This window comes from Pavona decussata, unplaced genomic scaffold, assembly GCF_977016875.1.
Source record: "Pavona decussata unplaced genomic scaffold, jaPavDecu1.1 SCAFFOLD_161, whole genome shotgun sequence".
Lineage (NCBI taxonomy): Eukaryota > Metazoa > Cnidaria > Anthozoa > Scleractinia > Agariciidae > Pavona > Pavona decussata.
This window is the reverse complement of record NW_028145572.1, coordinates 2,362,720-2,373,745: the sequence shown is the minus strand read 5'-3', so window position 1 is coordinate 2,373,745 and position 11,026 is coordinate 2,362,720. Positions and strand designations below refer to the sequence as shown.

Below are 11,026 nucleotides of genomic sequence, written 5' to 3'. Positions count from 1 at the left end.
GAAATGGCTTTTCGGGTACGAAAAGTTATCGAGATGTCTGCACGCAGGATAGTTCTTCCATTTCGTCTTTAAAACGTTTTTTTTTTTTCCTTTCGATCGACGTACAAAGAGAACTTTTGCGTAAATTTTAATTCTATAATGCCAAAAAAGAAAAACAAAACACTGTAAATTCTTCTTGACATCTGCTAAAAAAATCTCATGTTCCAATAGTATATTTCCTGGTTGAGCTAAGCCTTTGTTTTACAACGAAGGTAAGTGCCAAGCCTTTGTAATGAAAATTCATTTTCACAACAAAGGCTTAGCATTTTACCTCGTTTTTAAAGTGAGGGTATTTGGAAAAGGAAATCACTTACTGGAAATGGGAAGAGTCTGAGTAGATTCCGTATCAGTCTGAAATCATAGCCAATATATCATAGCCAATCAAATGCATTTTTATAATAATGCTTAAGAATTTAACTGTTTTAAGGAATGGAAATGAAGAAAATCGACGTACTCATTGTCAGGCAATCTAACAGGAGAAATTACTCAAGATAGATGCCTTGATGGTCCGGAATACTTATGCAACATAACAAACTGCGAAATAATCGATATAATCGTCTTGCCATAATCTTCGGATAACGTTCCCAGAACGTCTTTCCAAAAACAAAACCAAACTTGGCCCTAACGGTCTGCCTACTCGTGTCCTGGTCGAATGCGCCTCAGAACTGGCTCCATCAGTATGTAAGATCTTTTATTAATAACCCGCTTTCGTCTAGTACGTCACCTAAACTGTAGAAAGAAACACTGGTTATCCCGATTCACAGAAAAAGGAGAAAAACAAATAACTGAAAACTACTTTGCTTTAGATTCTAACGAAAAAACTTAAAAGATTTAATTTTAATAAATTAAACTAACTAAAAATCTAAGCAGTACCCTATCTTACCGTCAACACAAATATACTTACTCGCCGATCGGCTAAACGTGGCAATACATTGCTACACACGGCTATCTAGAGCTATACATGGCTATACACAGCTATACATGGCTACACATGACTATGCATGGCAATACATAGAAATGCATGGCTATCCATGGCTATCAATGGCTATACACGGCTATACACGGCTATATATGATAATGCATGACCTATACGTGGCTCTATACATGGCTATACATAGCAATAAATAGTAATACATGGCTATACCGACATGGCTCACGGCTATACACGGCTATACATGGATATACATGGCAATACATGGCTATACACGGCTATACACGGCAATGCATGGCAATACACGGCTATACATGCCTATACACGGTTATACACGGCTATACATGCCTATACACAGCTATACATGGCTATACATGGCAATACACTGTTATACACGGCTATACACGCCTATACACAGCTATACATGGCTATACACGGCTATACATGCCTATACACGGTTATACATGGTAATACATGGCAATACATGGCAGTACATGGCAGTACATGGCAATACATGACTATACACGGCTATACACGGCTATACATGGCAATACAAGGCTAGACATGGCTATGCACGGCTATACATGGCATTACATGGCAATACATGGCCATACATGGCTACACATGGCAATACATGGCGATACACGGTTATACATGGCGATACACGGCTATACATGCTATACACTGCTATACACGGCTATACATGGCAATACATGGCAATACATGGCTATACACGGCTATACATGCCTATACACGGTTATACATGGCAATACACGGCTATACATGGCCATACACGGCTATACATGGCATTACACGGCTATACATGGCTATACATGGCAATACATGGCTATACATGGCCATACATGGCTATACATGGCCATACACGGCTATACATGGCAATACATTGCTATACACGGCTATACATGGCAATACATGTCTATACATGGCTATACACGGCTAATGGCTGTATATGGCAATTAATGAACTATTATAATACACTTTACTATTTTATTATACTTATGATACACTTTAATAACCTTACTTAAAGTACCTACCTCAAGATGGCGGATTCGGTGTCGTCTGCAGGCTATCCGAAGTTTTCCCTTACGGAATCGCGCTTTGATCAGGTAAGCAATCTAAATTATCTGACGAAACACATCTCAGGTTAATCAGTTTTTATATGTAAATTTTCGATTGCAAAATCTTTCAATCTTTTAATGCTTATATGAGCTAATATTATTTTGATTTTCATTTCTCAGGCAACCTATTGGGGAAGATTAAAACGGTGCCTTGATGTTACGGATCCGAGGACATTGTTTGTTGGCGAGGTATGACCATCTGATTATTTCTTGTATCGGTGAAACTAAAATGCTTATAATTTTATTCGTATGTGTCCTCTTACAACTTCTGCCTCAGCTAGCTTGTCTTTTTAACTTGATCAACATTTTACTCTCATAGAAAAAGCTCCAGGAATCAATTAATTTATTAAAGCAGTTTCAAAATGGGACATTGCCACAAGGAACAACAGATCAAAAGGTAAGTATAATAATAATAATAATAATAATAATAATAATAATAATAATAATAATAATAATAATAATAATAATAATAATAATAATAATATTAAAGAACAGGACGTGCAGAACATCCTAAGCCACAGGTGGTGACCAAATGCTCAACAACTCAATCCTGCCCAAGCAGTGTCTGATTAAAACATAATAATATAAAAAATGAGAGTGACTAACTATTTGTTGTTGTTTCGATGTAATAGTTATCATCATGATCAAGAAATAAAGTTAACTAAAGTTGTAAAGGTCAGCAAGAGAGTTCAAAATGATTAAAATTTGTATAACAAGCAGCATTCCTGTGTGCAGAAAGCTCATTTAAATAAATACTTTCATGCAAATTGAATCACTTTGCATATTAAGTGACAGGGTCAGCTCTTTCAAAAATAAACAACATCAATGAGACAGTCAAATTTGTCATGCATGCGTAACTTCATGTAAAATTAAATGTGTTCAAATTTAAACATGGAGAGGACTCCCAAAAGCCAAATGACGCTAAATTGGAATTTCTAGATGGGTGATGGTCCAAACCAAGAAGATATGGATATTTTCTTAAAGAACACACTGCTCAGTGGTGTAAAAAAGGCAGTAACATAAGACAAGAGTGAAGGAGTGAGTGATTGCATTTGTTCTTAGTTATCCAGTAAATGTTGAAGGTGCCTTTTTCTTCAAAGACACTGAAAAGGGCACAGATAATCCTTATTCATATCATTGCTTTCTTCAATTTTTTCAGCTTTGGGAAGCCAGAAAATTCAAGGAGGTATGTTATAAAAGGATCACCCTACCTGAACGAGTGACAAAAAAACATTGTTGAGTAAAAGTAATAAAATAATATTGCCCACACACTATTTAATGTGAAGATGATAGTTTGATGAATGTAGTGCTCATTGTACATATTCTACTCTTTTTTCAGGCCATCATTCACCCTGACACAGGAGAAAAAGTGTTGATGCCCTTTAGAATGTCAGGTTTGTCAGTAAATACTCTTTATAAATTACATTAATTGTTTGAAATTTTGGTATCTCATTAAAGTGTTCTGATATTTGCTTTTTTGTTGCAGGATATGTTCCCTTTGGAACTATAACGGTAAAATTGTGTCTTAGTTTTCATTCTGCAATATACATTGTGATTTTAGTATGATTAAAAACATATTGTAACATTTTGTATATGATATTTTTTAGATAATGATAAAATATAAATCATAAGCAGTTAACAAATGGACAAGAATAAAAGTGATGATTATCTAAGTTCCACTTGTCAGAGCAACAAAGCTTTTGATAGTGGTCTTGTTATAGGAGCACAAAGCTCTATTTTTATATGCTTATGAAAAAGAACAAGTAGTCAGACTATCTATCATAAGACAAGACAAGTTAAGGAAACTTTTATAATTGCTTGATTTTCTGTAGGTTGTAGGAATGCTGTTACCAGCACCATCTTTGAGGACAGTCATATTTTGGCAGGTAAGTTTTTGTAATGGTTAAGTGCAGGCTACTCCTCTTGCTCTCTTAACTAACTTATCTTTCATCTTGCAGTGGATGAACCAGAGCCACAATGCAGCTGTCAACTACTCCAACAGAAATGCAAGCAAGGTTAGCAAATATTATTACCCTCTGAAGTTACCTTCTTGTACACACACCACTGTGTCAGTGTACAAGACCCTTTTGTTTGTTTTGCACAGGCGACAGCATACTGAAACTGGTGAACTGCTTAGCCTGCGAGCAAGCTCTCTTCCCAAGAGAGCTTGCTTGCAGGCTAGTGGACTGCTCTCTGATACTGACATGTAAGGATGTGAAGGATGTAAATAAATATCTTAGTTTTAGACAAAAGATGATATTTTCTGTTTCATTTTTAGCCAACACCAACTAGCAGATTTCTAATGAGCTACTTTGGAGCTGTTACTAGTGCTGTGACAATTGCTGTAAGTTCATTTTGCCTTTATGTAAAGAGGGGGTTGGAGGGGCTGTGGAGGTCTGCATCATCTCCCATATATTGTAACTATTAGTTATCCCCTCACTGCCAGTCCCCCACCTTAACCCTTTTTTATGCTGTAATATGTCAAGGGTATGCAATATTTTTCATGATTACACAGGATCCTAGCTGGTCATAGCAACCTAGTAGATGACTGGCTCACCGTGGGTCTCTTGGTAGCTCAGAGGTTAGATCACCCAACCACCCACTGTAAGGGAGGTCATGCATACTTAGGAGACATCTGAACTTAAGAGGGCTTCATAAACCTGGCCCCTGTGCCTGATGGGGTTTGTGAAGAGCTCAAGAGTTTCAGTGCCGGTCCTAACCTGAAGATTTTCTTTGTACACAGCTTGGTCTCACTACTCTGGTGAAAAGAGCAAGAATTTCAAATCCATCATTAAAAGCTTTACTTCAACGATTAGTTGCCTATCCTGCTACTGGTGAGATATAATATGATTTATGAACCATGCACTGTGGTCTAACCTGTGTTCAGGCCCAGACTTAGCAGTAATCTTATGTCCTATGGTTTACCCAGCAAAACGAAAATAGAACATGTCGATATTGGGGCTGACAACGTTAACTGTGGTCAAAAAGTTACTACTAAGTTGCAAGTAGATGACAGTCAAGGAACCTTTTTTTAAGCAGTTATATTTAGCCCTTGTGTTTTTAATAAAAAGATCACGAAGATGATGACCTCAATTGCCTTTTTGCCCAACATTCTTCGATTCAGAGCCCCGCCCCATCCCCGCCAAAAACGAAAAAGAAGAAGAGGGCACGACTGTAGCGGAGCCCCAAAATGTTAATAATGTAATTGTTCTTTCAGGACCAAACAATGTATAACATTTTGAATTCATTTTGCCTTTGGCAAATAAACTTCGTTAAAGTGATCTCGCGTGTGAATTTAACAATCCAGATAAACTTGAGAAGGATGTTTTCTTTTTTCCTCAACCCTAGCTACTGCTAACATCTGTAACGTGGTTCTTATGAGAAATCATGAGCTGTTCACGGGAATTGAAGTGAAGGATAAAGATGGAAATGTTGTGGGAACGTCAAAAATAGCCGCTCAAAAGGTAAAGAGGCGTCAATGAAAACAGTGTGTCTGCTTATGCAGTCGACAATACTGTTTCCCTGATGTTCACGCTTGTTTTTCATCACACACATCTCACTCCACGCATGTACCTCCACGTATGTTTCCTATCACGCGTGCCTCCCACTATGAAAGTTATCTATCACCCGCTTCTCCAAACGCCTCTAGACTTTCTCAAAGTCGCTCGCGCTTCGCGCTCTCTGAGCTCGACTTGTAAGCAAGTCTACCAAACGCCGTGCAAATTTTCTATCACACGCGACTCGAACGAACCCTTCACTGGGGTCGTCCACAACCTCTTAGAAGGAAGCACGCAACTGGCTGTCCATATTGTAATTCTAATATGAGATTAGTTATTTTAAGTGAGGAAGCCTGACTTGTCATAAGCCTCGTGGTTTCTTTCAGGTTTTCTCGCCATTTATTTTCTTACATCAATTTTCTTTATTTTTTTCAATCTGTAAATGTTGTATATGGCAAAATAAATATTGTATTGTATTGTATTGTTAACAGGTCATAACGATGCCCTATTAGCCCTGAAAAACACCGGAGAAATTGTCAATAACGGACCGATTAAAATAGAGGCTCGCGAAAGTAACTTACCGCGCCCGATAAGTATTTTTGAAACCCGTTTTCTATCGATTCGGTGGTTTTAATTCTTAGTGAAAGTTTCGGCATTGTCTTCCAGTAGTTTGTTAATATTTTAAAATTTAGCTTTTAAAATCAATAAAAATTGAATTTCTGTTGGGGAAAGTAATCGGGCGTTTCGTAGCCTGATTATCAGGCTTTTTTTGGGGGGGGGGGGGGGAGGGGGGGATTAACCTTAGGAAGGCCTGATACTCAGGCTAGGCGTTTCGAGAAACGGGTCCTGGAAGAGACTGAGAAAGTAGTTGACTGCCTTTAATGCCTTACATTCTCACACCTAACCAACAGCCTGAAAAAATGGCTTGCTCTGCAATCCAACCCTTCTGGGAAATTATAAGTTAAATACGTGAATATCTTTTTGCTTGCTTTTTTTTTTTTTTTTTTTTTCCAGGCCGTTTTCGAAACAACCCTGACACGAGTGCTTCTCCCACTACCCGTGTTGGTTATTCCACCGTTTGCTATGCAGGTTTTAGAAAGGTAACATTTTGATACAATTGATACATTACCGTTGCGAATTAGAGAAAAGTACTTCGAAGTCTTTTATCAAAGTACAAAACTCGAGGGTGGTGCTCATTAAATACATCTTTGTTGTCTTCCCACAGGACGAAGTTCTTGATGTCTCGTCCCAAACTTCACCTTCCCGTTCAAGCGCTGGTTTGTGTGGCTGCTTTTGGCTTTGGTCTCCCTCTCGCTATAGCTCTCTTCCCTCAGACATCCCAGGTAAGCCATCACTTTGCCGTCATTGTATGTTTTGAAAGTTTAGAAAACCGTATTCCATTCATTGTGTACTGATTCTACTACCTGTAGCAGACTTAACAGAATTGTATCCCATTCATTCCATAAGCAGATTAAGGTACCAACAGGACAAAATTTATACCATAAATTCCAAGTATCACTACCTAAAAGAATGTGCTCTTAATATAAATGACATTTCTCATTTCTTGTGTTTTTCGTTTTTGACATTTCAGGTTTCGCCTTCTGCTCTAGAGCCTGAAATTCAGATGAACACCAAAGAGTCAAAGCTTTACTACAACAAAGGACTTTGAAATTTATACGGGCACGAACAACTTGATATAGAACGAAACACTGTATCTTGGTTTCGGACTTGGAATGGGTACATATTTATAGCAATGTTCATTTCGTTTGTCCCTCTCACGCACTGTAATTAAAAAATTCACTGATTTCTTTTGTCACTAGGTATTTCAAGTTTTATAGCAATTAAATTTTGTCAGCTCTTAGAGCATTGAAATTGAAATCAATGTGAAACAATACATTAAGAAAATTTACTAGACTGGAAACACGGATTTGTAATTAACTTTCAAAAGTGTAGCAGCTCTCGTAAGCTTTTAATTGTTCTAATTCTGTAGCAACTGTTATTGTTTTTAGGGTTGGGGGTATTTTTCTGTTGTTTGTTCTATTGTTTTTTAGAAGGGTTGCTAGCCAATCACGAGAGACCTAATGAGAGCTGCTCCATCGCCCTTAATTTCTGGAGTTGTATAAAATACGGTAATAGAACAATACAATACTTGCTTTAATAAGAAGTGTGGTCGTTTTACTTTATTACTTCTCAAAATTATTTACATTACTTTATAGAGAATAAAACAATCGTTTCTCTATTGCAAAATGATAAGATAAAACAAAGCTTAAAAGCGACTTATTTCTGTGGCAACCTTATCGACTCAAGTCTCTTGCCCAGCTGATCAACTGAAAGCTGAAAGTTGGCTGTGAATTCCTGATGAATTCAAGCTCAGTTATTTGTTAAAAACTCTGAAACTCCCTCGGTACCAGGGACACAATAGTTGAACGCGCGTCCGTGACTCTTTGAGGAGACCTGGGAGAATCGTCTCTTGTGTCATGGACGCGGCGACGTCTTTCTCTCGTGTGAACGCGCTAAAATAGGAGAAAGAGAATTTTTCACCATAAAATGTCATGTCAATGAAGAGATCAAGACTTTTAAATTTGAAAGACATGTTTCTGCAACTCCTGTGCCATCGTCAGCAGTTTACGGATGGAATAACATTGATGAACAATATATAAGATTGTTACAAAATTGCTGCTCTTACGTCCTTTTGGTAAAATGTCATGGGTTATGAACCTTTGTAGTTCAATTATACTGCCAGAATAGTTTGAATAAATCATGGCTGCAAGGGGTTTTACGTCTTGGGGAAATTCAAATCTCTTTTCAGGCGTTCAGATTGTTCGGAGCGAGCGGGAGAATGTTTGAAAGAAATGGGAAAGGTCAGGCAGCTCTCTCATTCTTTTCCCCCTCGCCATATTTTGCCTTGCGTAACATCATTTATTCGCCCGCCACAATTAGAACGTCCGGGACAGGCAAAGAAGCAGAATGCACAATTTCAGGAGCGGGCGCAATGTGTATTTCAGTCCACGGCCAGTTGCACCGTGTGACTGCGCGCAATGAGATTGCGCCGTGCTTTTTATGTTAGCACACGATGCATGTAGGGAAGCACTTTCGCATAATTGCGCGAAACGCAGATGTGTAAAAACTCACCGAGCGGCTGCCGTTAGACTCGTCCTGTGAGCTGTCCGAGTCGTTACCGTAGTAATCTTCATCTTCAGTGGCCCACACGTCTTCTTCATCAGATGAATATTTGTCTTGTACTCCCGCCTCCTGTGCCATTTCTTTATTGCCTTGCTTTGTCTGCCGTGTTTGTCCGCCAGGTTCCTTGTTACCTTGGCTACCAGACCCGGAGGCTTTCTCTGTTTGGGATCTAACTGCCTCATCGTGAGATGGAGGTGAAGCGTTCTATGATTTATTGGTCAAATAAACAAACATGTTAGCTGATCATGAAAGAAGGAAAGTTGCCAGCCAAAACGCACGCGTAACAGGAAGCAACGATCAGTTCATTTTCCAGTTTTCTATTTGTGTTCCCGGTTGTGCCTTGTTGCCCACAAATTAGGTCACTTATCGAAATCAAGAAACATTGAAATAAGTTCTTTCAGAAAGTGATGAAATTAAGACAATTGCCCCCGTTTCTCCGCCTCAAAATTGCACTGTTTTAATCAGTTGCAAACTGTTGTATTTCAGTTATCCTTCCATGTACAAATTTAAGTCAACGAGTAGTGGGAATTATCAATCCATTAATCAGCGAGCCCTCACATATTCAGTGAGCCCCATAATAGCCTATTACGTCCACTAAATCGTAAGGTGTCTCTTTATAGCGGGAAACTACTATAGTTAAATGGCTTTCGTGACTTTTAGGAGACTCGTGCTATATAGAGAACACTGTACTAAATGCTCGTTTTGAGGAAGTGTTAAAATAAATTACTGCTACTACTACTACTACTACTACTACTACTACTACTACTGCTCCTCCTCCTCCTCCTACTACTACTACTACTACTACTACTACTACTACTACTACTACTACTACTACTACTACTACTACTACTACTACTACTACTACTACTACTACTACTACTACTACTACTACTACTACTACTACTACTATGCAAAATATCTTACGTTTTTCATATCAACAGTTGGACCCGATGGAGCCACAAACTGACCACTGTATGTCTGATGAAAATAATGCGTGCCGTCAGGACCTACTGTAAAATTAACCACGTTGTTATAGACAACAGAAGGCGTGCTGCCCCCAGCAGTCTCGACCCACTGTGGATTGAAATAATACTGGCCGTAATAGGAATGGTTTGGTAAATGACTCATTGTGTTGTCGTTCTCTCGTGTTTTCTCGAAGAAACGTTGGTTATACGCCGATTTGCATTCAAAAGATATTCTGCTTGCATACGACATCACAATCAGCTCGAAAGCGCGCGCGCGAGTCAAGTGCGTCACTCGCGCACGCTCTTTGTGGCGCGCGCTTGTGCTTCTGTATAACGTCAGAAACGGTGCTCTTTTGGGGTTTGAACTTTTTCCTTCCAGAGCATTATAAACGCGGAGAGCCGTTTGGGAGATCACTGTGCTTAAAGAAAGCGGACTGGCCTGCTTACCAAGATTTCGGGGGCACATCTGCATCTAAAGAGCTACTTGCAAAATCCGAGGAGGACAGTTCGCAAGTTTCAGTGTGCAGATTCCTATATTTTTAACTTCGGTAGTTAACATGACTCCAAGAGAACGACCCACCGAGTACTGTGTAGATAAAAACCACATTCAGTAATGAATCACGCCCCGCTTCTGCTCCGGCCATTCCGTCTACACTTTTAGACAAGGCCCCGGAGCGCACGAGGAACTCGCTCAGGCTCCCAGTCCAAATACAGGATCGAACTTCAGCGGGTGGAAATTGCGTGGACTTATAAGCCCAGCTGGCTGTTGAACATGAGGTGGGATTATAACAACTGTTGCATCGTTATGTATACATATTAAAACTGTTATTGAGCACACAGTCTTGTTACTCGCTTGGATAACAATCCGCCATTTGTCTCATTTGCTGCATTGTTGGCTAACGTACTTGACTTGGTTTAAAATGCATCGGTCACACAACCTTCCTTGAATACGATGACAAAACGACCTGTGTGTTTTTAAAATTCCACGAGCCACTTTATTTGGCAGCTTCTGCAAGGATCCCAGCTAAAATCAAGACTAAATATCGTGAAAGCTCTACTAACTCTTTCGTCGCCATGGTGAAGAGCAATTAAGGCTCCTCAGAAGATCACCACTTAAATATTCAAGTTATAAGACATTCTCGTCCCCAGAGCCGTCTAGACCTCTTAGCCGCTGGAGGCTGGGCACGAGAACCGGCTAAGAGGGACAGGAGGCTCTGGGGTCGAGAATGGGTATAAGAATAAAGAAAATGATCACCAAAGTTAAATTGTACT

At 39.2% G+C, this 11,026-nt stretch overlaps 2 protein-coding genes across 2 annotated transcripts; one reads left to right on the top strand and one right to left on the bottom strand.

The window, feature by feature from the left end:
* The first annotated feature begins 2,031 nt into the window (after window positions 1-2,031).
* On the top strand, window positions 2,032-7,770 carry LOC146464746 (sideroflexin-5-like). Its single transcript, XM_085129250.1, has 14 exons — window positions 2,032-2,097; window positions 2,230-2,298; window positions 2,429-2,506; window positions 3,269-3,295; window positions 3,449-3,503; window positions 3,596-3,621; window positions 3,942-3,995; window positions 4,068-4,124; window positions 4,388-4,453; window positions 4,853-4,943; window positions 5,458-5,573; window positions 6,621-6,706; window positions 6,832-6,949; window positions 7,198-7,770. Exons 1-14 carry the CDS (start codon window positions 2,032-2,034, stop codon window positions 7,273-7,275), a joined length of 987 nt encoding a protein of 328 aa, XP_084985376.1. The 3' UTR covers window positions 7,276-7,770.
* Window positions 7,756-10,014, bottom strand: LOC146464745 (uncharacterized). The gene is made up of 3 exons (XM_085129251.1): window positions 9,714-10,014; window positions 8,739-8,993; window positions 7,756-8,119 (listed from the first exon to the last, which is right to left on the bottom strand). The coding sequence occupies exons 1-3, from the start codon at window positions 10,002-10,004 to the stop codon at window positions 7,988-7,990; spliced, it is 678 nt and encodes a 225-aa protein (XP_084985377.1). The 5' UTR covers window positions 10,005-10,014; the 3' UTR covers window positions 7,756-7,987.
* Between the last annotated feature and the right edge of the window lie 1,012 nt (window positions 10,015-11,026).

Coding starts and splice junctions, on each gene's coding strand:
- LOC146464746 (XM_085129250.1), top strand. CDS start 2,032: ATGGCGGATTCGGTGTCGTCTGCAGGCTATCCGAAGTTTTCCCTTACG. Junction 3,296..3,448: donor AAGCCAGAAAATTCAAGGAG/GTATGTTATAAA, acceptor CTCTTTTTTCAG/GCCATCATTCACCCTGACAC. Junction 3,622..3,941: donor TTCCCTTTGGAACTATAACG/GTAAAATTGTGT, acceptor GATTTTCTGTAG/GTTGTAGGAATGCTGTTACC.
- LOC146464745 (XM_085129251.1), bottom strand. CDS start 10,004: ATGTCGTATGCAAGCAGAATATCTTTTGAATGCAAATCGGCGTATAAC. Junction 8,994..9,713: donor CAACTGTTGATATGAAAAAC/GTAAGATATTTT, acceptor AATAAATCATAG/AACGCTTCACCTCCATCTCA. Junction 8,120..8,738: donor AGTCTAACGGCAGCCGCTCG/GTGAGTTTTTAC, acceptor CTCCTATTTTAG/CGCGTTCACACGAGAGAAAG.